Below are 27,682 nucleotides of genomic sequence, written 5' to 3'. Positions count from 1 at the left end.
TGAGAGTATCAATAACTCTCTCAGAAAAACCTCTCTTGGCTAGGACTAAGCGCTCAATCTCCACGCAGTCGGCCTCAGAGAACCTAGATTTTGATGAACAAAAGGAACTTGTTCCAGCAGATCCCTGCAACAAGGTAACTTCCATGGAGGAGAAGATGACATCCCCACCAGATCCGGGAACCACATCCCTCGCGGCCACGATGGAGCAATAGGTATCTGACTCCTGCTTGATGAGGGCCACTACACGAGGAAAGAGTGGTAATGGCGGGAAAAGGTAGATTAGACTGAACCTCCAAGGCACTGCTAATGCATCTATTAGCTCCGTCTGAGGATCCCTGGACCTTGACCCATATCTGGGTAACTTGGTATTAAAACGAGACGCCATGAGATCTATCTCCGGCATCCCCCACCTGTTGCATATCTCCGCAAACACTTCGGGATGGAGAGACCATTCCCCGGATGAAGAGATTGTCTGCTGAGAAAATCTGCTTCCCAGTTGTCCACACCCGGAATGTGGATCACTGACAGTGAACAGCTGTGGGCCTCTGCCCACTCCAGACTCCGAGATACCTCCCTCATTGCTAGGGAGATTCTTTTTCACCCCTGATGGTTTATTTAAGCCACCGAGGGTATATTGTCTGATTGGAACCTGATAAACCGGGACGAACCCAGAAGAGGCCAAGCCTTCAGAGCATTGTAGATTGATCAAAGTTCCAGAATATTGATCCTGAGACCACAGGCCCTGTGTCTTCTTGGCACCCAAACAGCTCCCCATCCTGATAGACTTGCGTCCGTAGTAACAATCTCCCAGGATGGTCTTAGAAAGGATGTCCCTAGGAACAGATGATCTGGACAGAGCCACCAAGAGAGCGATTCTCTTGACCGCCTGTCCAGGGAAATCTGTTGAGACAGATCCGTATGATCGCCGTTCCACTGCCTCAGCATGCACAGTTGTAACGGTCTGAGACGGAACCTGGCAAAGAGAATTATGTCCATGCTGGACACCATGAGACCAATTACCTACATACACTGAGCCACAGATAGCCTTAAAAGGGACAGTCAAGTCCAAAATAAAAACTTTCATGATTTAAATAGGGCATGTAATTTTAAACAACTTAACAATTCATCACCAAATTTGCTTTGTTCTCTTGGTATTATTAGCTGAAAGCTAAACCTAGGAGGTTCATAAGCTATTTTCTTAGACCTTGAAGGCCGCCTCTAACCTGAAAGCATTTTGACAGTTTTTCGCCACTAGAGGGCTTTAGTTCATGTGTTTTATATAGATAACATTGAGCTCACACACGTGAAGCTCCTATGAGTGAGCACTGATTGGCTTAAATGCAAGTCTGTCAAAATAACTTAAATAAGGGGGCAGTCTGCAGAGGCTTAGATACAAGGTAATTACAGAGGTAAAACATGTATTATAACTGTTGGTTATGCAAAACTGGGGAATGGGTAATAAAGGGATTTATCTACCTTTTTAAACATCAAGGTTGTGTTGACTGTCCCTTTAAGGAGGTCTGTAGGGCAAGACATGCCGAAGCTAGCTTGCAAGTGACAGTCTGCCCCTACACAATCCAGCGCCAGATCGGGGGCTGCCCCTTCATGCCAACTTGGTCTCTGCGGGCTTCTTCCTCTGCTTGGATTTATTCCAGGATTGAGCCGGCTTCCAAGTGCTCTTGGTTTGCTCGGGCTTAGAGGAGGACTGCTGATGTTGGGACTTCTCAGAACGAAAATGAGATACTTGTTCTTTTTATACTGCAGTAGGAAGGCACCCTTGACCCCCTGTAACAGTGGATGTAATGGAGTCCAGGCCTGGACCAAATAAAATATTTCCCTTAAAGGGAAGAGAAAGTAGTCTAGACTTAAGTCATGTCCGCAGACCAGGACTTCAGCCAAAGCCCCCGACATGTCTGTAATGAAAAAGCAGAAATCTTAGCATTCAGGCGAATAATCTGCATGTTTGCATCACAGATAAAAGAATTAGCAATTCTGAACGCTTTAATTCTTTCTTGGATAAAGTTGAGGGGACCCTCCACCTCGATCAAATCCGCTAAGGTGTTGCACCAATAGGCTGCTGCAGCTCCAGAGACCGAGGCAACAGCCGCTGCCAGTTGAAACAAGTATCCGTATGCTGAAACATTTTTCTGAGAAAAGTTTCCATCTTCTTATCCATCGGCTCTCTGAATGACGAGCTATCATCAAGTGGGATAGTAGTACGCTTGTCTAGCATGGAGAGAACGCCATTCACCTTAGGGACGGAACCCCAATACTCCAGTTGAGAGTCCAGGACTGGGAATATTTTTTTTTAAAAGGCAGACAAAGGGGAAAAAGGAAGATCCAATTCTATCCCACTCATTCTTAATAATGTTTGCCATTTTTACAGGTACAGGAAAAGTTAGCGGGGCTACCATGTCCTCGTACACGCTGTCTAAATTAGGGATCAAAGGTTCATCAGGCAACTTGGTCTCTGGAACCTCTAATGTAGATAAAACCTCCTTTAGAAGAAAACGTAAGTGTTAAATCTTGAATCTAAAGGCTGGTTCCTCTGCAGCCGGAGGCCTCGAGGTAGCAGACTCCGATCCAGAAAGTTCACCCTCTGAAGACTCAGAGTGTGACCCATCCTTAAAGACAGATTAATCCAATAAATCACTGGATGACCCCTGGGCAGGAGAGCTATGTTTAACCTTTTACTTGCGCTTGGCAGGGCAAGGTAAAGCACTAAGGGCCTCAGACACCGCCGTCTTTAACTGCGTGGTAAAGTCTGATGGTAAAAGGCTCCCTCCAGATGGAGGATTAGGCGTGCTACGGGAAGCTGCATGTGATGAGGTAAATGACTGATGGGTATGCACCTCACGGGACGGCGAGTCCTCAGAGGTGGAAGGCTCAGTGGTACTAAAGGGGTTAACCTTCTTAGACATAATGACCTTGTTGATGCATATGGAACATAGTTGAAAGGACGGGCATACCAAGGCCTCCTTGCAATATAAACAGGTATTAATATTTGGAACAGAGGAAGTACCCTCAAGAATATCAGAATCCTCCATAGCTTGCGCTAATGACAGTAGAACACAGAATAAAACGATCTTTTATTTCTGACAAAAACGTCACCTTTATACTCCCAAAGGCTAGGGCACTCGCCACCTCCTAGACCCAAGCAAACAGAGAAACAAACGTCTTCGACAGCTAGCTCAGTCAGGAAAGAGAAAACAAGTGTGACCACTCCCAGTCACATGGTGCGCAAGGCAGGACCGCCCCTGCCATGAGATAAAACGCGCCAAGCTACGCAGTGTTCAAAGTGAAAGTAAAAAACCTGTGTGTTCCAAACAAACAAACAGTCTATGAGCCTAATAAACCTCACCCAAAGCAGCATAAAATCAAAGCATCACATTTGATTAATCCCCATTGTTCAATAACCTCCCTCAGGAGATATTAACCCATGATTCTATTAAGATAAAAGGGGTCATACTGACTGACCCTGTCTTCTAGCGTTTTCAACATAACTAAAATTGAAACGATCTTACAAGAATCCATGCTGTGGAACAGAATCACAGCCTCTCAAGTGTGACAGTCTTGAAGCATCGCTCCTGACATGGACTTGAGTGAAGAAAGCAGGGAGTGAAACTCGTCAACACCGATTGCTTAAAGGGACACTGAGCCCAAATTTTTTCTTTCGTGATTCACAGAGAGCATGCAATTTTAAGCAACTTTCTAATTAACTCGTATCATATTTTCTTCATTCTCTTGGTATGTTTATTTGAAAAGCAAGAATTTAAGTTTAGATGCCGGCCCATTTTTGGTGAACAACCTGGGTTGTTCTTGCTGATTGGACAGCATCAATAAACAAGTGCTGTCCATGGTTCTGAATTAAAAATTTGCTAGCTCCTTAGCATAGATGCCTTCTTTTTCAAATAAAGATAGCAAGAGAACGAAGAAAAATTTCTAATAGAAGTAACTTAGAAAGTTGCTTAAAATTGCATGCTCTATCTGAATCATGAAAGAAAAAATTTGGGTTCAGTATCCATTTAAGGAGCTGTTAGCAGGCAGTCTGGATGGGTTCCCAGAAAGACTCTCCCTGCATCTCCAGGCCCTAACTTTAGTCAATGCTCTCACTGAGAGGCTGACAAGACTACTTAAAACTCCAGTCCCATATCGAAGGGCAGATACCCCTCCTGAAGAACAACTCAGAAATCTTCTGACACTTCTCTGCCATCCTCCTGAGACGAAAGGCAAAGAATAACTGGGGGATAGGGGAAGTGGGAGAAGTATTTAAGCCTTTGGCTGAGGTGTCTTTGCCTCCTCCTGGTGGCCAGTATTTCCCAACACTAAGGAATGAAGCTGTGGACTCTCCTTATATTAAGAAGGAAAATGCTGATAGTTTCTACCAGATGAACAGCCAAATATGACCTACAAGAGACATAAAAGTAAAAAAAAGAAAAAAAAAAGAAAAAAAAAAAAAAGAAAAAGCCGTCTCCCTAGAAAGTTCACAAAAAAAATCCTGTAAGATTGTTTTGCAGCATTATAAAAACCGAATAGTGGGGTAAGCAATATGCAGCATTTTAAAAACCTGAGTTACAGGACTTGTTTTTTGGCCTCTCCTAGTGAGTGTGGAACAACCATGTTAACACAAAAGCAAGAGGTTTTTTTAAAGGGACAGTAAACACTTGATATTGTAAAATAAAATGCTTAGTTATGCATAGTAAAACAACTTTGCAACATTCATACTTTATTTTGCCTTTTTCCCCCCGCAATTTGATGTCACTTAAAAGGGACACAACAGTTAGTTTTGAAATTTTACACAAAGCAGATATCACAAACCAAGCACCATAATGTTTCAGAACAGCATACAGGGAGTTATAGGAAAGAGAAGCACTTGGCTAAAGGAAATGTATGAGTTATGCAATTATGGGTCAGGTAAAGTGCTGCTTAGTCATAGTAGAATGGTACCGTTTTATTCTTTTGCTATTGGGTCCAAACATACTCATACGGAATAAAACATAATTTATGTAAGAACTTACCTGATAAATTCATTTCTTTCATATTAGCAAGAGTCCATGAGCTAGTGACGTATGGGATATACATTCCTACCAGGAGGGGCAAAGTTTCCCAAACCTCAAAATGCCTATAAATACACCCCTCACCACACCCACGATTCAGTTTAACGAATAGCCAAGAAGTGGGGTGATAAGAAAGGAGCGAAAGCATCAAAAATAAGGAATTGGAATAATTGTGCTTTATACAAAAAAAATCATAACCACCACAAAAAGGGTGGGCCTCATGGACTCTTGCTAATATGAAAGAAATGAATTTATCAGGTAAGTTCTTACATAAATTATGTTTTCTTTCATGTAATTAGCAAGAGTTCATGAGCTAGTGACGTATGGGATAGCAGATACCCAAGATGTGGAACTTCCACGCAAGAGTCACTAGAGAGGGAGGGATAAAATAAAGACAGCCAATTCCGCTGAAAAATTAATCCACTACCCAAATCAAAAGTTTCAATTTTTAGAATGAAAAAAACTGAAATTATAAGCAGAAGAATCAAACTGAAACAGCTGCCCGAAGTACTATTCTACCAAAAACTGCTTCTGAGGAAGAGAAAACATCAAAATGGTAGAATTTAGTATAAGTATGCAAAGAAGACCAAGTTATTGCTTTGCAAATCTGATCAACAGAAGCTTCATTCTTAAAAGTCCAGGAAGTAGAAACTGACCTAGTAGAATGAGCCGTAATCCTGAGGCGGGGATTAACCCGACTCCAAATAAGCATGATGAATCAAAAGCTTTAACCAAGATGCCAAATGGCAGAAGCCTTCTGGCCTTTCGTAAAACCAGAAAAGATAACAAATAGACTAGAAGTCTGTATGAAATCTGAGTAGCTTCAACATAATATTTCAAAACTCTTACCACATCCAAAAAATGTAAGAATCTTACCAAAGAATTCTTAGGATTAGGACACAAGGAAGGGACAATAATTCCTCTACTAATGTTGTTAGAATTCACAACTTTAGGTAAAAATTGAAATGAGGACAGCAAAAACCACCTTATCCTGATGAAAAATCAGAAAAAGGAGATTCACAAGAAAGAACAGATAATTCAAAAACTGTTCTAGCTGAAGAGATGTCTAAAAAGAACAATACTTTCCATGAAAGTAATTAATGTCCAAAGAAAGCATATGCTCAAACAGAAGAGCCTGTAAAGCCTTCAGAACCAAATTAAGACTCCAAGGAGGAGAAATTGACTTAATGACAGGCTTGATACGAACCAAAGCCTGAACAAAACAATGAATATCAGAAAGATTTAGCAATTCTTACTGTGAAACAGCACAGGAAAAGCAGAGATTTGTCCTTTCAAGGAACATGCAGACAAAACCTTATGAAGAAACTATAAAAACCTAGGAATTCTAAAATAATGCCAAGAGAATTCATAAGAAGAGCATCATGAGATGTAAATCTTCCAAACTCGATAATAAATCCTACTAGACACAGATTTACGAGCCTGCAACATAGTATTAATCACCGAGTCAGAGATACTTCTATGACTAAGTACTAAGCGTTAAATTTTCATACCATCAAATTAATAATTTGAATTCCTGATGAAAAAAACGAATGTTAAGATATAAGGTCTGGCCTTAATGGAAGTAGCCAAGATCGGCAACTGGACATCTGAACAAGAACCATATACCAAAACCTGTGTGGCCATGCTGGAGCCACCAGCCACACCAAAGATTGCTCTCTGATAATTTTGAAAATCACTCTTAAAAGAAGAACCAGAGATGAAAAAATATAGATTGATAATTCCAAGGAAGTGTCAATGCATACACTACTTCCGCCTGAGAATCCCCGGACCTGAATAGGCCCCTGGGAGGTTCCTTGTTTAGATAAGATGCCATCAGATCTATTTCTGGAAGCCCTCACATCTGAAAAATTGAAAAACATATCTGGGTAAAGAGACCATTCTCCCGCATGTAAAGCTTGATTAACAGAGATAATCCGCTTCCCAATTGTCTATACCTGGGAAAAAGACCACAGAAATTAGATAGGAGCTGGATTTCGCCCAAGCAAATATCCGAGATACTTCTGTCACAGCCTAAGGACTGATAGTCCCACCCTGATGATTGACATACGCCACAGTTGTGACATTGTCTGTCTGAAAAAACAATAAACGTCTCTTCTTCAAAAAGAAACCAACTGAAGAACTCTGAGAATGCACGGAGTTCCAAAATATCAAATGGTAATCTCGCCTCCTGAGATTTCCAAACCCCTTGTGCTGACAGAGATCCTCAGACAGCCTCCCAACCTAAAAGACTTGCATCTGTAGAGATCATGGTCCAGGTTGAAAGAACCGAAGAGACCTGTAGAACTAAATGATGGTGATCTTAACCACCGAATCAAAGATAGTTAAACATTAGGATTCAAAGATATAGAAAGTGATATCCTAGAATCCCTGCACCAATATTCAACATAAAAAAACTGGAAAGGTTTCCTATGAAATGAGCAAAGGGAATCGAATCCAATGCTGCAGCCATGAAACCTAAAACTTCCATGCATATATAGCAACTTGAAGGAAATAATAGAGACTGAAGGTTCCGACAAACGGAACCCAATAAACTTGTTACTTGTCTGTTAGAGACAAAAACATTGACACAATCTATCTGGAAACCTAAAAAAGGTGACCCTTGTGTGAGGAATCAAGGAGCTTTTGATAAAAAGATCCTCTAACCATGTCTTGAAGAAACAACAAAGTTGAATCGTATGAGATTCCGCAGAACGAAAAGACTGAGCCAGTACCAAGATACCGTCCAAATAAGGAACACTGAGAACCTTGAAAAGATTCTTAGAGCTGTCGCTAGACCAGAAGGAAAAGCAACAAATTGGTAATGCTTTGTCAAAAAAAGAGAATCTCAGAAAATAAAAATAATCTGAATGAAAACAGAAAATGAAGATATGCATCTATTGTATCTATTGTAAACAAATAATGCCATCACTGACCAAAAAGGCAGAATAGACAATATAAACACCATTCTAAAAGATGGTACACTTATATGGCAATTCAAAAAGATTTTCTATCTTTGGAACAATGAATAGTCTTGAATAAAACCCCAAAACCCAGTTCCTAAAATGAAACTGGAATAAATACCCCAGAAAACTCCAGGTCTGAGCAGCGCTTGAGCCCCAACGGGTGACCAGCCGCACTTCACCAGTACCCAAAACATATAGGTCTGAAACACACTTCAGGAAAGTGTTAGTCTTACTGGAATAGCTGGAATATGATAGAGAAAAAAAGACTTCTCACAGACGGTTTTACTCTGAATCCTATTCTGTACCCAAAGTCTAAGAAGTTTGGACCGAATAGAACCAAATTTAAAAAAAGTCTTAACCTGCCCCTTACCAGCCAAGATGGAATAAGAACCGCACCTACAAGCAAATTTGGGGAGCTGACTTTGAACTTTTAAAAGGCTTAATTGAATGAAGAAAAAAACTTCCAATTATAAACATGTTACTTGGGGAAGAATTCAGGATTCCGTTCCTTAGTAAGAACAGAAAACTAATATAAGCTTAAAGTTTTAGTCTTAGAACTCAATCTTGAAGCCCAGAGTAACAGTTAAAGAATTGAATCCAATTATGAACCAAATAATTGATTATCTTGGAAAAAAAGAAATATGGATTTTAGAAATCAAATTAGCATTCCAAGATTGAAATCACAAAGTTCTTCTAGCTAAAGACATAGATTAAACCTCATTTGCGAAAATATTTAATAAAATGACAACACAAATGAAATTATTAGCATGTTAATCAAGTTAAAGGACCAGTCAACACACTGGACTTGCACAATCAACAAATGCAAGATAACAAGACAATGCAATAGCACTTAGTCTGAACTTCAAATGAATAGTAGATTTTGTCCTTTTAACAATGCTAAACAAATCATAATCTGATACTTGATCTTAAAGTATCCAACCAGAAAGATGAAGCAATTGCAACATCAGCCAAATAAATTACAGGTCTAAGAAAAGTACCTGAAAATAATTTTCCTTAAATAAGATACAACCATCTGAAGGAAAAAAATAAATACTATTTGCTATAAGAATAATAGTATATTTAGCAGGAGTAGAGATAGCCCCATTAACTTGGGGAATCTTTCCTCAAAACTGAAAACTAACTGCCGGCAAAGAATACAATTTAAAAACCTTAAAGAAGGACTAAAAGAAAATTCTCAGCCTATTCCATTCCCTAGTATCAGGAACTGGAAAAAAACCTCTGAAGAAACCACAGAAGATAAATAAGTAGAATTTAAATGTTAGCTAGTCTTTAAAATCAAAAGAACTAGTTACTTCAATATCCAAAATAATCAACACCTTTTGAACAAAGAACAAATGTACTCTATTAAAAAATAAAAAAGTAGATTTGTTAGTGTCAATATCTGATGAAGAAAAATTCTGAATGAGAAAAAAACACCATCAGAGAAGGATAATTCATTATGTTGTTGGTCATTTGAAGCTTCATCAACTAAAAAAGAAGTTTGAAAAAGACCTACAAATTTTATTAGAAGGCGGGATGTCAGACAAAGCCTTTAAAATAGAATCAGAAAAATATTCTTATAAATTTCTAAGTATATCTTGTACATAAGATGTAAAAAGAATAGCAATATATAAAGCATAAATACTAATGGATTCTGCATGTAAAAGTTTATCATGATAACTTATTACAAACCATAGCTAAAGATAAACATTCATAACATTAAAATAAATGAACTTAGCTTTGGTAGGACTGATATCAGTCAACAGGAATCCCCTCAGCATTTCTTGATACAGGAACAGTGTTTGAAATATCTTGCAATATGTAATAGAAAAAAACAACATATAAAGCAAAATTATCAAATTCCTTAAATGACAGTTTCAGGAATGGGAAAAAAATGCAAAACAAACAAGCCTCTAGTAACCAGAAGCAACAAAAAAATGAGACTTAAATAATGTGAAAAAAAAGTGGCGCTAAGTATAATGCCCACATTTTTGGCGCCAAGTATGACGCCCACATTTTTTGGCGCAAAAAAACGTCTGAAACACACATGCGTCAAAAAATGACGCAACCATGAACAAACTTCCGGCGTCAACTATGGCGCCGGAAATGACAAAAATTTTGCGCCCAAAAAGTTTGCGCCAAAAATGACGCAATAAATTAAAGCATTTTCTGCCCTCGCGAGCCTAACAGCCCACAAGGAAAAAAGTCAATTGAATATGTTTAAGGTAAGAAAAAATATTAATTCATAAGCATTTTCCCAAAAAAAATGAAACTGACAGTCTGAAAAATGGAATACTGAATATCCTGAATCATGGCAAATATAAGTTTAAAACATATATTTAGAACTTTACATATAAAGTGCCCAACCATAGCTTAGAGTGTCATAAATAAAATAAGACTTACTTACCCTAAGACACTCATCTACATATAGTAGATAGCCAAACCAGTACTGAAACGAGAATCAGTAGAGGTAATGGTATATAAGAGTATATCGTCGATCTGAAAAGGGAGGTAGCAGAATTAATCTCTATGACCGATAACAGAGAACCTATGAAATAGATCCCCTAGAGGAAGACCATTGAATTCAAATAGGCAATACTCTCTTCACATCCCTCTGACATTCACTGCACTCTGAGAGGAAAACCGGGCTCCAGCCTGCTGCGAAGCGCATATCAACGTAGAATCTAGCACAAACTTACTTCACCACCTCCATGGGAGGCAAAGTTTGTAAAACTGAATTGTGGGTGTGGTGAGGGGTGTATTTATAGGCATTTTAAGGTTTGGGAAACTTTGCCCCTCCTGGTAGGAATGTATATCCCATACGTCACTAGCTCATGGACTCTTGCTAATTACATGAAAGAAAAGAACATCTTGCTGATAATTTTAGTTCTGAATGCAGCTCATTTTACTCTGTCAGAAATAATTCAATAATAGTTCAATAATTGTGGCAAAACAGTGTGTTAATATAACTATTTGTGATTTAAATACAGTACCAAAGCCTAATACCTTACTACACAGAAGAGAAATAAAGAGCAATAGAGTATCAAGCAACTGCTATCAGTATAAAAGCAGCACCCAGAAGTAAACCTGACAGTTGACAAACTAAGCCAGTCAATAATTAGTGAAGCGTGCCCATGGTATGGCGTGTTTACTGATGACAGATGGGTTGTGCATGTTAGAAGCATATTGCGCATGCGTTTTATAAAATGTATATTCTCGCATATAATTAATACGAGCGTTCGGATTGGTCAAGGGCTGGGGTTACACAGCCCTTTGAACCAGGCATTCCAGGATTGTTGAGGACAACAGCTGTAATCTATATGAAAAAAGAAAAAAAAACTACTATATTCATGCGTATTATTGTAAATAAGGTGGTACTGCTGCTAGCTGATCAGCTTATGCATGAAGTGGTCCTTTAAGCTTCAATGTAATTAGAGCCATTTACTAATTCTAGCCAATTTTATTTTTTTATTCTAAAAGGTTTTACCAGGAAACATACATCAAGATTTCCCTTTTCAAGTATGTCCTGGGATATGTTAGCAATACATAACATATTGTACAAACAGTTACATTTTTATAAAACTATACACAGACCTTTACAAGGCAGGTCTTTTTATAATTTACAAATAATTCAATCTTGTAAAACCTGTAAAGATAGAGATTTTTCTTTTCAAAGAACTCAATTTGCTGGAGAATTTTGTGGTTTCCAGGAGGTTATCAGACCTAAATTCTTTGTTATGTTAGTACCAGGTGCAAGTCCACATTAAATCAGTAGCATTAGCATCAAATGTACATAGACATAGTACAGTGCATTACTGTAAACATCTTATTGCAGCGTCTGATTTTGGTGCACTGGAAGCCCTAAGTATATTAACCATTTAACCCAAAAATATATATATATATATATATATATATATATATATATATATATATATATATATATATATATATATATATATATCTATCTATCTATATATATATCTATATATGAAAATTACATTGGTCCACTAGTCCCAGACGACTTAGAAATTGCAGTGGACGACTTCGAAGTTTGACGTTTATACACACACGTCACATGAAGGTAAGAAGCATGATTGTTACAGACAGTGACACTGTGTGGTTCACGTCTAACGATCAACTTCTTGTGCCGGGCGGGAGGTGCAAGAGGGAAGGCAGGAGACCGGTGGGTGGCACAGAGGAGGGGGTTGGGACGAGGAAGGGCCCTAGACTACAAGGAAAAAAAATTAAGGGAGAGGGAGGAATGATAATGAATAATAATGATAATGAATAATAATAATAATGAATAATAATAATAATGAATAATAATAATGAATAATAATAATGAATAATAATAAAGCCCTAAACAGCATACTGACAGACCTTTTGCCAGAACCCAAGATAGTGATGGCCAGTGGAGGGAGGGAAGAAAGCCGTTTGAGAGGAATCAGGGAGTGGGAGGTGTCAGAAGGGAGGGTACTCGCTACTCTGCATCAAAAATGAACCTACCCTTCACTTCACTGAAATGTCACATACAGGTGTGCAGCTAAAATAAATTAGCGGCATTCTAATTGCCAAAAAGCAATGGCAAAGCCATGCATGTCTGCTATTTCTGAACAAAGGGGATCCCAGAGAAGCTTTGTCATAGGACTGCAGTAATTTTAGTGAGAAACCCAAAGTTTGCAAAAAAGTTCTGATTAAAAAAACAAAAAAAAACGAATTAAAAACATGCAGACTAAATGGAATGAAAACAGAACAAACATAAAAGCTTTTTTTAGCATAATAGCAACACATTGAAAACCATGTGTTAGAAACAATCAAATTAAACATTTTTTGAAAATGTGTAAAAAAAAAAAAAAAGTCACTATTTGTGCTAATCAAACTAGTTCTATGCTGCACTGCAAAATATATTTTATTTCAACAGACAATGGGAGATTCTATGCAAAACATATAAATGGTAAGATAACAGATCTTGAGAGGAATGTGTGAAAAAAGTGAGAAGGCGTATACCATGAGATCACATTCCACAGTGCTCTCTGCAATGCAACCCCCAGGGCCTATTTATCACAGGAGAAAGATCTGAGCTTTGCCAGTACAGTCTGAAGGAATTCTGACATTCCGTGCATGCTGGCACTCGCTGCACAACAGCACCCAGGACAGTAATAATATATAGAAGGAGAAGAGGAAAAGGTCAGTTTATTCCCGGAATAAGACGAAAACCTTCTATAAATTGCACCATAGCATTCACAGAAGATTTTAGGCCCCCTAAACTGACTGCTTAACAATGACTACAGTAGGATGGCATGTGCTGCAGTTCATAAACAGGAAAGCTTGAAAGCAACTCACAAACTACAAACAGCTGTACAGATTCAGCCACTGAAAGTGAAACAGAGCCCCCAGTGTCTTTGTGCCCAACAGACTGATTACACACCACTCTGAACCGTAATCTAATCCTGAGTAACCTCATACACTCACTGTGAGTAATTGTGCAGGAATGGGAAGCCTATATAAAGCTACAGAGAGCAGACTAAACTGACAATGTTGCTCTCAGTCTTTCTGAGAATGTTTATGCTTCAAAAGGCAAGAATCTACTAATCCAAAATGCTGGATATTTATATACTACTCCTAACATAAATCACAAAATCACACCAGCAAGAGGTTAATTACTGAGTCATTCCGTGTCTTTAAGCAGAACTAGAGTAATTTGTGGCAGCAATGCAAATCCCATTACACACAACTAATGCTTTCCATTAACTTAATCTGACTCCTTGCTGCGTTTGATAGTACAGGGTTTCACAATTCCCAGGAGCCTTGACTCATAAAATTCTGCTTCTGGCATCTAACTTTTTGGATTCTTCTTAAAACTCCTATTTTTCTTTGCAAAGCTGACAACCTAAAAGTAACACAGTATATTGTGTTTGAAATGAGCTGCCTAACAAACCCAGTACCATCAAGCAGATTCCATGACCAGAAATACAATGCATATGAGCTTTTCTACCACCACCAAAACACTAGATTAGCCCCTTGACTACCATAGAGGAAAGCAGCTAACTGATGAAAATTATAATATTGATGCAGGCTGCCTACTGCTTCCTGTCAGGTACTTAGCCACTCTGAGCATGATGAAGTAAACCAGGATGTGGAAAGGGAGCAGCATTTAAGATTCTGCTGAAGCCAGGGGAGAAGGGGCAGTTGGCTGTGCCGTGGCCGGACTTTTAGCCGACGGACACTTGGCCGACGGACACTTGGCCGACGGACACTTGGCCGACGGACACTTGGCCGACGGACACTTGGCCGACGGACACTTGGCCGACGGACACTTGGCCGACGGACACTTGGCCGACGGACACTTGGCCGACGGACACTTGGCCGACGGACACTTGGCCGACGGACACTTGGCCGACGGACACTTGGCCGACGGACACTTGGCCGACGGACACTTGGCCGACGGACACAAGTGGCTGTCAGATAACAGTCCGGCACGAGATAGATTTGATAGATAGATACATAGATTAGATAGATAGATCAATAGATGCAATAGATACATTTGATAGATACAATAGATAGATAGATTTGATAGATAGATAATTTCCCAGACAGAGAATTACAAAACGTGCGGCCTGGGACCCATGGTAAGGTTCCCAGAGGCAGTTGCGGCGCCCGAGGCTCTGATTAGAAAAGAGCACTCTGGTATCGCATCTGCCCTCGGCCGAAATCGGAACATTATTTAGCTTTCTGTCTGTCAGCCAAATGTCCGTCTGCCAAATGTCCTTCTGCATTTTGTCAGAGCACCGGCTGTGCACATCATGCTGCTTGCTGTCCCTGTTCTACTGTGTATGTCCAGAGATGGAAATATTTCAATATATATTTTACCAGTGAGGAGAAAGAACGTAAACTAGTCCACTCAATTCCTGTGGGTCACTCCACACTGGGTGGTGAAGCTGCCCTTGTCAGACTATAATATCTATAACTGTCTAGGAACAGTAACAGTGACCCTGAGAAACAACAGGTACCCAAACTGATATCACTAGGACCCAGGAATTAGACCAAGTAGTAATCCTGCCAGTGCTGGTTCAGAATGAAACCGAGTGAGACCAGAAAGAAAACAATTTGCAGAGGTAACTCCACCTTGTCAATATTCCTCCAACCCTCAAGCCACAGCATGCTGGGGGATGTAGTTGCCGGCCATGACGAGAAGAGATTCGGCAGTATAGTGGTAAACCAGGGTTCAAAGACCCAATAGCCAGAACCATTTTTTAAGGTTCTATGTGGGTTTATCAAGCCCTGCTTTAGAGCATTTAATTATTGTGCTAATGCTTGCCTGTAAGCACAAAGTTAAAAAGGATAAACATTGGTAATATGACGGGGAAAAAAACAAAAAACAAATTGCCACCATGGTAATGCACCTGGTGCCGACGTCTGCACTTACACACACTCTCTATTAAGTATTCTGTGTGTACTATGCACAGAATAAACCAAATTCCCTGCTGAGCATGTACACTGGACATGTGCACGTGGCACCATTCATAAGGTTATTTGCTGTGCAAAGTGTCCTGCCAATAGTATGCTGGGGACTTCTAAGTCACTTTAAAATCTATTCAGAAGCTGTATTACATTATCATGACTAAACTAGACATGGCCGGTGATTGGCAGCTACATGTGTATACTGTTCCTGATTGGCTTGCCAGTCATGTCCTGCAAAGCCTGAGTAGACTTTGTGTTTAACTCCTTACAAGCATCATAGACATTACAAGCACAGTAATAAAACATGTTAAAGGGATAGTCTAGTCAAAATTAAACTTTGATGATTCAGATAGCGCATGCAATTTTAATCAACTTTCTAATTTGCTCCTATTATCAATTTGTCTTCTCTCTCTTGGTATCTTTATTTGAAAAAGCTGGAATGTAAAGCTTAGGAGCCGGCCCATTTTTGGTTCAGCACCATGGGTAGAGCTTGCTCATTGGTGGTTACATTTAGACACCAATCAGCAAGCGCTACCCAAAATTGGTCCGGCTCCTAAGCTTACATTCTAGGTTTTTCAAATAATGATACCAAGAGAACAAAGAAAAATTAATAGGAGTAAATTAGAAAGTTGCTTAAAATTGCATGCTCTATCTGATTCATGAAAGTTTAATTATGACTAGACTATCCCTTTCATTTGCTAGTACATCCCTTTTAACCCTTTAAGGACACAGCTTTCTGTTTGCTCAATTGTTTTATGACTGAAAGATTCCGTCATATGTCCTTAAGAGGTTAAACAGTATGAGGTCTGTCAACAAAAAACAGCAGTTGCAAACAGCATGATGATAACTAATACAGATCAGGTACAACCAGTCACTATAATAAAATGATTGGCTGAGTCAACATCTGGAAATGAAGGAAACAATGTCCAGCAATGTAAGGAAACGGGCCCTTCCTCCCACACCCTCTGACTACAGCCAGAAGTCCTCCCACATGCTATGTTCTTTAATACCATTCTGCTATATTCACTGCATAAACTTACAACCTACTAAGTGCAAATATGCAGAACAGAACACAAGTCAAACCTGAAAGGCGCATGGGTGTAGCCTCTGCTCCAAACCTACCTAAAAAATGCTCACCCCGAGGGTGTGTAATTAGTAATCATATAGAAATTGCATATTTAGTGTTTAAGGATATTTACTATGTATAAATATTGATCTAAAAAGCAAACCATGTTATTTTGCTTGCAATCCTTTTATAATAATTATATACATAAATACCTATTAAAGCAATAACCAAAGACACTCCTTTCAAGTCTCTTATTTAGTCTTAGCCACAAAAAATTAACAAATCGAAGAGAGAGCCTGCCAAAACAGACTGAAGACTATAAACCTGGGTTACAATACATTACAACAAATACTGAAGAGGAAGCCAAGAGCTACACTTAACTGTCCTCTGAAATAACCATGAACCACTCCTCCCTAAATGGAAAGCCTCAAGGCACAAAGTAAAAACATAGTAAATGCGACTAACACATAAATATAGATTAATTTTGGTCTGAGAATCACACTGAAGAGATTACATTTCCTACCGAAAATAAGTTACTTAAAGTGAATGTCAATTTTCAAACTACTCAAGGCTCCTAATACTTATATTACACATGGTGATTTAAACAAAAAAATAATAATAATTTATAATATATTTTATATACCAACTTCACTCCGTTTTGAGCCACAACTCCTCCCATAAGGCACTTCCTTGTTTTGCAGAGAGTGAGGTATAGAGTGGTCCCACCTACTCTATACGTATCTCTGATGCGCGCACCTGTGATGCCCTTACTTTGCGCATGCGTGAAAAACATATGCACTTTATCTGCCCATGCGTTTAAAAAAATAAATACTTAATGTGCGCAAGCGTGAAAATAGGATAGACAGGCTGCGCATGCGTTAATATCCGACCTCCTCAAAGCGCAATACTGCTATCCATACTCGCCATGCCAACACTGCACAACAACAAAGACAGCAGCACTGTCAGCACCGTAAATCTCCAATTGCAGTACACCTGGCAGCACTGCACACCACCCCCGGACACTACACACCAATAACCACAGCACCCCCAGCAGCACTGCACAACACCAACCACAGCACCCCAGCCAGCACAGTACAGCACACCACCAAACGCTGTAAAACAAGAATGACAGTACCTCTGAAAGGTATACAGTGCTGGCAGGCAGGTGTGCAGTGATTGGTGCTATACAGTGCTGGCACTGCTGGCAGGGGCAACGCGACCGATGGTGTACAGCTCCGCAAGGGGCTCCCTGATCAGTGGGTTACATTGCTTGCACCAGCGCTACAACCAGTGGTACACAATACTGGCAGGGGAACCGTGATCAGATGTATAAACTGCTTGCAGTTCTACTGTTATCATTGGCATACAGTGCTGACAGGGGCCCCGCGATCAATGTTCATCGCCTCCAATTGCACTGCGACTACTGTTATACAGGGGCGCTATCACCAGCGGCGCACAGTGCTGACAGGGGAGCTGAGACCAGCTGCGCCGTCAGGGCCATCGCGAGCAGTGGCATACACTCAGCGCTGACAGGGCCACCGCGACCAGTGGTGTACAGGTGGGAATAAAATTATTGGTATACAGTACTGACGGGCACCATGACTAGCGGTATAGAGTGCAAGAGTAATGGGTCTTATAGAGCATGCACGTCTCGTGGACACGCATCACTTCTGAAGCTGGGTATTAGAAGCTAACGCATGCGCAAAATAAGCGCATGACGTTGCAAAAAAGGGGTTGAACGCCACGGGGTAAAAAAACGGATTGGCAATCGCTATTGTCAATTATTTCCAAATAGAGTGACAAAATGGTGGGTGGAGGAATCTCGGCTCCAAACATGAAATAAAAAAGGTATATATTTTGGATTAGCAAGTACACACAAAAAAAAATGATGAATTAAGGTCCACCTAAATTGTTGCGAGTGATAATATGGCAATAAGCGACACTGTTGAGTTTACATTCACTTTAAAGGGACATTATAACTCATTTTTTATTTGCATAAATGTTTTGTAGATCTATTTATATAGCCCATAAAGTTTTTTTTTGTTTTGTTTTTTAAATGTATAGTTTTGCTTATTTTTAAATAACAATGCTCTGATTTTCAGACTCCTAACCAAGCCCCAAAGTTTTATGAGAATACCTTCATCTACCTACTCCAGCTTGCTGCTGTTTGTGTAAAAGGTCTTTTCAAATGCAAAAGAAGGGGGAGGGGGGGGGGAGTGTCTTATTTGCCACTTGCAGTGGGCTTTCCAGCTACCTTTTCAACAGAGCTAAACTGAGAGCTTCTAAGTAAGTTTTTTTAAACAGTTTTATACTGGATTTTTATATCAGTATCTGTGCATCTTATTCTTTATAGTAATGTCTATTACATGCAGTTATTTGAAAATGAGCGCATACTGTCCCTTTAAGCACTTAAAGAATAGGTGATCATGAAATAAGTGTATCTAATGCCAGCACATGCTTTAGTCTCTTGCTAAGATCTTTTAACATGAAACTGAACATACTAGATCTCAGTTTTGTTTCCACTTGAGAGTCATTAGAAAAAAATAAAATAGAAATTTTATTGAACAAAACTGTTTCCATATTAAAAAAAACACAAAAACAACAACAACATGCATTATAAAGGTTTGAATAAATAAATAAAAAACTTTAGAAAAGAGAGTCAGGTAAAGAATTGCTGCACTGGAACTAGTGTTGAAAAATATGAAGAGTCAGGTAAAGAATTGCTGCACTGGAACTATTGTTGAAAAATATGAAGTGTGTAGAATTGAGAGACCCCATTTAACGTACACATAGATAGGCACACTGAGACCCCTAAATCTTATGACTGACATCCCTGACACTGGATTCTAGGGATTATAAAGATTTACTAATGTCCCACCTTGACTTCTGCAACTCCATCCTCTCTGGTCTCCAAACCTAGCCTGTACCTTCTTCTAACTGTAATGAATACTTCGACACATCTCATATTCCTGACACCCTGCTCCTCATCTGCTGCACTTTTGTGTCAGTCCCTCTTATGGCTTCCATTAGCCTCAAGAATAAAATTCAAAATCTTGACCCTAGCATACAAGAACCTTAAACCACATTGAACATTCCTATGTTTCTACCCTTTTCTGCAAATATTCTATCTGCCCAAGACCTATGAAATGAACTCCTCTTCTATACACTACAATATGTTTGCTCTTATGTTTTGTGGGCCATGTCTCTGTCTACCAATATCATAGTAGGAATTGCCCTTATTAGCCAATGAGTTTCTAACCCAATGACCAGACGTGCATACAGTATTTTACATGTTTAAATAATGATCTTTAAATGCATGACAGAAATATGCTGTATTTGAAGTTCTATTAACCTCTCTCTGGTATTTTGCCTTCCATCCACTGCCTTCAACATAACTGTTATTAGCTTTTTCTAAATGTTACCCTGTAATAATGCACTTGTTACAGTGTTGACGAATATATAGGTACTTTATAAATAAATGATTAAAAAAAAAAAAAGTATCCTTATTTAGTAATCCTATATACATACAGTATATCATCATAGGTCTCTACAAACCTAAGTGCCAGAGAGCCATTGGCTCCTAGAATTTGACAAATACATACTAAAAGTGGCTGCTCCTAGGTGGCAACTCACCATAGAACAAGCTACAGAGCTGTTTGTATTCCTATAATTGTACCCATGGCTCCTAATTTTTTGGATTATTCTCACTATATTGATATACAAATAACACTGCTAAAATTGTGTCTGGCTCCACAATTTTAAACAGATTTGTCGACCCCCCTGTATTACCAGTTTCAAAAGCCAAAATAACCTCCCAAATCTTCTGTCAATTTAAAAAAAAAAAAAAAAAAAAAAAAAAAAAAAAAAAAAAAAAAAAGGTATAAAGTCAAATCTTGAATGCACATTAATAGATTTAAGATTTAACAAGAAACCTTTTCTATACACTACTTTTGCAACAAAAAATGCCTCTGAGAAACAGCATAACAAGTTATATGCAGCGACCCTAGCACACACGTATGTATGCCAGCCATACATCCAATACCAATGTATGATCGGAGTGACAGTCTTGTCATACACTAATGTGCATTTCAAATTTAAAATGCCCCTTTAAAAAGAACTGACAAATCTATGGGCTCCTTCCCTAACACTTGAAACCAGTTAGTGTTTAAAAATGTTTTGTCCACAACTAATATAAATTTTCCCCAGGACCAACCACTGCTATAATATAGTTTACCAAGTACTACTAATATTGACTATATAAAAAAATAACCTGTGGTAAATAATCTATTGCTGCAGTGGGAGACGTAATAATAATCAGTGGGAGGTGACACAGAAACAGTAAACCAGTGTTGCCTTAGTTATATCAGGCTCAGACTAGTGAAAAGCCAAATATAGATATGTTAGAAGAAAGAGAAGAGAGAAAAAAAGACAGATTTAGGCTCCATCTTCTGTTATCTGTCAAGCAATAGAACAAGTTATACAAACAATCTCTGTAAAACACCTAATGGGTAATTAAACCTAACACCTTAAAAAGAGAAACTTAAAAGTTTCACATTTTATCATGCAACAGGTGTCTCAACACAGATACTACATAGACAACAAATATAGACGCAACAGCAGTAAGTGGCTTTTTTAATAGGAAGTAACAACTTCCTCATAGACTAATTATATATAATTCATGTGAGATAGATAATCAGATGAGTACATGTGATGCTCAAATCAGCTTCTATGTTACAAAACATAGCTTCCTAATATTTGACTCATTAAAGCAGCAGCCTGGATTTACAAGCACTGAAGCCCCCTTAAACTCTTTACAGCCTAAGACTTCTGCAAAGCCTTACAATGAAATGCCACAGTCCTCTCTGGCTTTAAAAGAGTTAATTATAGATGGTCCATATTGTAGTATGTGGATGCGCCAACCAGCTGCAATCACAGCAACACAAGAGAGAAGCCTCTGTGATTCAACCCCCGGAATCCATTTGGGGTGTGAACGGGAAGTCACATTGTCAGCAATACTCATGCAACACAAGATTCATAACTCACCTAAATCGTCCATGTCGCCGGTGCGCTACCCAAGAGTCACACACAACTTTCAGAGCTCACTGCAGGAGCGCGCCTCCGCCCCGTGCGTGCGCGATCCCGTGGGACACGCAGAGACACACCCCACATGTTCTACGATCGGTACGCCGGGCACACGCAAAGCCACCCACTACTCTCTGGCGTGCGCAGTGATTTCTGACGACGCAGCGCGTGACCATCATAGTGCGTGGGCACTGGGCAGGATTGCGGTGTTCTGCTGCTGCTGAGGTGCACGCACGGTAGTGGCTGTAGACTACTAGACTAGTCTCTCACAGGCGCAGTTACAGCGGTTGCCTTGTGGGGATACAGACAGACGTGAAAACACTGTCGTTGATGTGACAGTTGCGTGCTATATCTATGTACCTGAAATGTTGTTAAAATGTAACATTAGATATAGGCAGACATCCCAACTCTCACTGAAGTTCAGGGAGTCTGATTGTAATAGCGGCTCCCTGATGCCAGCAAATGGAATGCAATCTCCCTGAAACTTCAAGCACCATGATCTAATGTGGGCCAAATCCGGAAAAGTGTTTCTTTAAGGAATGCCTTTAGTTGCTGGGGGTTATAGAACACTCAAAGCATGCATCAGTTACGAAAAAGCCCCCACTGATTTTAATAAATAGAACACAAATACTACCTTATTTACTGCACGTAATTAAACTTTGTATTTCTAAAATATTTAAGCATTCAACAAGCGTATGATCACTGGAATATAGCGGCTAGATTACGAGTTTTGCGGTAAGATTAAAAAGCAGCGTTAACAGGTCCTAACTCTGCTTTTTAACGCTCACTGGTATTACGAGTCTTGCAGGTATAGGTGTACCACACACTTTTTTGGCCTTACCGCAAACCGACTTACGTAAAGTTCGTAAACCCTTTTTTCTATGGGACTTCCATAGCGCTGGTATTACGAGTTTGTCCTGGGAGGCCAAAAAGTGAGTGGTACAGCCTCTACCGACAAGATTCCTAACGCATTTTAAAGTCAGTAGTTATGAGTTTTACACTACAACGCTGTAGCATAAAACTCATAACTAAAGTGCTAAAAAGTACACTAACACCCATAAACTACCTATTAAACCCTAAACCGAGGCCCCCCCCCGGATCACAAATACTAAAATAAAATTATTAACCCCTAATCTGCCACTCCGGACATCGCCGCCACTAGAATAAACATTAACCCCTAAACCGCCGTACTCCCGCCTTGCAAACACTAGTTAAATATTATTAACCCCTAATCTGCAGCCCCCAACATCTCCCCCACCTACCTACATTTATTAACCCCTAATCTGTCGTCCCCAACGTCGCCGCCACTATTCTAAATGTATTAACCCTTTAAACCTAAGTCTAACCCTAACACCCCCTAACTTAAATATAATTTAAATAAATCTAAATAAAATTCCTATAGGGGGCGGAGCCAACTGCCAAGCAGACTAGTCGCATTGGAAACAAGCTCTACATACTTTTCTACTTAAAACTAATTTCTGCAGGCAACTAGCCTAAAAAGAGCTAAAATCTAGCACAGAAGTGGTGAACAACGGTATGCTGCAGTCTTGGAAGCTAACCTGAACGGCGAGAAGAAATAAGAGGCGATGTGCTTAGTTTGAGGCCTATGTTCACGCTACCATTACCCTTTTCTCTGTTCTACTTGGGCTGAGTGTCTGGGATCCCGCTACAGAGCTGAGCACATCCTAGCTAATTTACCCTATTTGATCATGGAGGAGGACTACCGAATGCAGATCCAAGAGCTCCTTATACAACTGGACATACAAATACAAGTTAACTTTGCCGCACTCACATGGGAACTGAGAGACTCTTGTGCTCACGATACTAACAGATTACCTAAGATGGCGGAGAGAGAAGACTTTGTTTTGCTATACCCGGAGCAATTGACCGCATCAAGTTCCGCTCACTCCACACTAGATGTAAATCAGAGCTGTACACTACGGAGAGGTGAGATCGGAGCACCGCTGCAATCTTCCTCACCTGACCGAGAACCTGGGACTCCCTCTGCAGATCCTGAACGTGGCAAATTACTGAGCATCCCTTACTCCATATCCTTCTCAGCCGGATCTCGGGAAGGGGCGGCCGACCTCCTGACCTGCGGCGATGAGGCTACTTTTACAGAGAGAAGGGGCATTCAGTCTCTAGTAATGAGGAGAGGTAACTCCCGGCGAAAGTTAGTAGATAAGGAGAGACTATGGTCCACAGGGCGTGAGTCGCATGTTTATTTAGACCGAGTGACTTACGGCAATCCCAGTAGACAGAACTTACATACTCAGGGGTGGCATCTCCCTCGCTGGACTCAGAAATTATCTCAGCTAGGTGGACGGCTGAATATGACCCAGCTGGTCACTTCTGGCGTGGGCTGAGCAGTATCTATCTCCAGGTTCTCGTACGGCATATAACCGAGATAGCACTTTGGATACTTGTATTGTCACTGTATTTAGCCCTAGTTTTTGTTCGAGCTATCGTATAAATGTCATCCAGTTTAATTATTAGAAACAGTTATGTTCCTGCAGTTTAGATGTTATATTATTCAGATTAGCATGTTAGGGCAGGTTGGATTTTCATTTAATATATTTTAACTGTGTGGGTCAGGCTCTGTGTCTCCCTCAGCCGGCGAGGTTGATGGGGATATGGGCTAGCACCCTATAATTACATCTTATAGTCCAACCGGCTATGTTACAATGCTCAAATATTATATATGTAGCCAGCAGGTCTTCACTTTATTCATTTAACCCAGACAAATAGTACTGTTAATAGGCTTGGCTTAGATGTATTTGATAAAGCAGTATGTTTCATGGTAAAATTGTTATATTATAAAAAAAGTATACTAAGTACTGCTCCATTTTGAACCCCTCCCCCCCCCCCCCATCTTACCTACCTTCTTTAGTCATTCACCCAATTCGGTGAATTGTTGCTGTGGTATTAATCCACTTTCTCACACCAATTCATGTTACCATTATATACTTTTGAGTTATAAAGTTTGATATGTTTACTTTAATTAGTATTCTGCACCCTGCGGGGTAAAAATGTATCTCTCATTTATGATCCTTATTCTACATATGACAGTTGAAAATATCATACTAATGGACAGAACACTTTACTAATGAGGTACTATAGTAATATTATGTTAAAAAAATAAAAATATAAGGTATCAATGTAAATCTTTCAATGTATATATCCGAGGTATACTGGTAATATAGTAGGATATACTTGTTCTCAATATGTCTATCATGATTTACTATTGTTATTAGCCATGTCCATTTTGTAATAACTTGTTTTCTTGTTTACATGTGGCTCTTGTTTTGTTTTGCTAATTACCTTAATAAAAATATTTGATTTAAAAAAAAATTCCTATAATTAACTAAATTATTCCTATTTAAAACTAAATACTTACCTGAAAAATAAACCCTAAGCTAGCTACAATATAACTAATAGTTACATTGTATCTAGCTTAGGGTTTATTTTTATTTTACAGGCAAGTTTGTATTTATTTTAACTAGGTAGAATAGTTATTAAATATTTATTAACTATTTAATAACTACCTAGCTAAAATAAATACAAATTGACCTGTAAAATAAAACCTAACCTATGTTACAATAACACCTAACACTACACTACAATTAAATCAATTCCCTACATTAAATACAATTAACTAAATTAAATTAGCTGAATCACAAAAAAACAAAACAATAAATTACAGAAAATAAAAAACAAATTACAAGATCTTTAAACTAATTACACCTAATCTAATAGCCCTATCAAAATAAAAAAAAGCCCACCCAAAATAAAAATAAAAAACCCTAGCCTAAACTAAACTATCAATAGCCCTTATAAGGGTCTTTTGCGGGGCATTGCCCCAAAGAAATAAACTCTTTTACCTGTAAAAAAAAATACAAACAACCCCCACCCCCAACAGTAAAACCCACCACCCACACAACCAACCTCACAAATAAAAGCCTAACTAAAAAAACCTAAGCTCCCCATTGCCCTGAAAAGGGCATTTGGATGGGCATTGCCCTTAAAAGGGCATTTAGCTCTATTGCAGCCCAAAGCCCTAACCTAAAAAATAAACCCACCCAATACACTCTTAAAAAATCCTAACACTAACCCCAGAAGATTCACTTACCGGGAGAAACCTTCATCCAAGCGGCAAGATGTCCTCAGCAAAGCCGGCAGAAGTGGTCCTCCAAACGGGCAGAAGTGGTCCTCCAGACGGGCAGAAGTCTTCATCCAAACGGCATCTTCTATCTTCATCCTTCCGACGCGGAGCGGCTTCATCTTCAAGACATCAGGCGCGGAGTATCCTCTTCAAACGACGGCTTCTTCGGAATGAATGTACCTTTAAGTGACGTCATCCAAGATGGCGTCCCTTAGATTCCGATTGGCTGATAGAATTCTATCAGCCAATCGGAATTAAGGTAGAAATAATCTTATTGGCTGATGCAATCAGCCAATGGGATTGAACTTCAATCCTATTGGCTGATCCAATCAGCCAATAGGATTGAGCTTGCATTCTATTGGCTGTTCCAATCAGCCAATAGAATGCAAGCTCAATCCTATTGGCTGATTGGATCAGCCAATAGGATTGAAGTTCAATCCTATTGGCTGATTGCATCAGCCAATAAGATTTTTTCTACCTTAATTTCGATTGGCTGATAGAATTCTATCAGTCAATCGGAATCTAAGGGACGCCATCTTGGATGATGTCACTTAAAGAGATATTCATTCTGAAGAAGCCGTCGATTGAAGAGGATGCTCCGCGCCGGATGTCTTGAAGATGGAGCCGCTCCGCATCGGAAGGATGAAGATAGAAGATGCCGTCTAGATGAAGACTTCTGCCTGTCTGGAGGACCACTTCTGCCCGTCTGGACCACTTCTGCCGGCTTCGTTAAAGACATCTTGCCGCTTGGATGAAGACTTCTCCCGGTAAGTGAATCTTTGGGGGTTAGTGTTAGGATTTTTTAAGGGTGTATTGGGTGGGTTTATTTTTTAGGTTAGGGCTTTGGGAAGCAATAGAGCTAAATGCCCTTTTAAGGGCAATGCCCATCCAAATGCCCTTTTCAGGGCAATGGGGAGCTTAGGTTTTTTTAGTTAGGCTTTTATTTGGGGTGGTGGGTTTTATTGTTGGGGGGGTTGTTTGTAATTTTTTTACAGGTAAAAGAGCTGATTTCTTTGGGGCAATGCCCTGCAAAAGGCCCTTTTAAGGGCTATTGGTAGTTTAGTTTAGGCTAGGTTTTTTTTTTTTTTGATAGGGCTATTAGATTAGGAGTAATTAGTTTAAATATCTTGTAATTTGTTTTTTATTTTCTGTAATTTAGTGCTTGTTTTTTTTGTAATTTAGCTAATTTTATTTAATTGTATTTAATTTAGGTAAGTTATTTAATTGTAGTGTAGTGTTAGGTGTTAGTATAACTTAGGTTAGTCTACCTAGTTAAAATAAATACAAACTTGCCTGTAAATTAAAAATAACACCTAAGATAGCTACAATGTAACTATTAGTTATATTGTAGCTAGCTTAGGGTTTATTTTATAGGTAAGTATTTAGTTTTAAATAGGAATAATTTAGTTAATGTTAGGAATTTTATTTAGATTTATTTAAATTATATTTAAATTAGGGGGTGTTAGGGTTAGGGTTATACATAGGTTTAGGGGTTAATAAATTTAGAATAGTGGCGGCAACGTTGGGGGTGGCAGATTAGGGGTTAATAAATGTAGGTAGGTTGCGGTGACAGTGGGGGAGGGAGATTAGGGGTTAATAAATATAATGTAGGTGTCGGCGATGTTGAGGGCAGCAGATTAGGGGTTCATAAATATAATGTAGGTGTCGGTGAGGTCCGGAGCGGCAGATTAGGGGTTAATAAGTATAATGTAGGTGTCGGCGATGTCGGGGGCGGCAGATTAGAGATTAATAAATGTAAGATTAGTGGTGTTTAGACTCGGGGGTTCATGTTAGGGTGTTAGGTGTAAACATAACTTTAGTTTCCCCATAGGAATCAATGGGGCTGCGTTACTGAGTTTTACGCTGCTTTATTGCAGGTGTTAGACTTTTT

At 39.4% G+C, this 27,682-nt stretch overlaps 1 protein-coding gene across 3 annotated transcripts in view; it reads right to left on the bottom strand.

Moving 5' to 3' along the window:
• Positions 1 to 21,742, bottom strand: part of PXN (paxillin) — a 152,726-nt gene extending 130,984 nt beyond the window's left edge. For all 3 annotated transcript variants that reach the window (XM_053702055.1, XM_053702057.1, XM_053702058.1), the window contains exon 1: positions 21,591 to 21,742. In XM_053702055.1, coding sequence (XP_053558030.1) covers positions 21,591 to 21,603 — 13 coding nt within the window. In that variant the 5' untranslated portion in view covers positions 21,604 to 21,742. The remainder of the gene's footprint in view (positions 1 to 21,590) is intronic.
• Positions 21,743 to 27,682: the final 5,940 nt, after the last annotated feature.

This window comes from Bombina bombina, chromosome 2 (genome assembly GCF_027579735.1).
Source record: "Bombina bombina isolate aBomBom1 chromosome 2, aBomBom1.pri, whole genome shotgun sequence".
Taxonomy (NCBI): Eukaryota; Metazoa; Chordata; class Amphibia; order Anura; family Bombinatoridae; genus Bombina; species Bombina bombina.
This window is presented reverse-complemented; position numbering and strand designations above follow the sequence as displayed.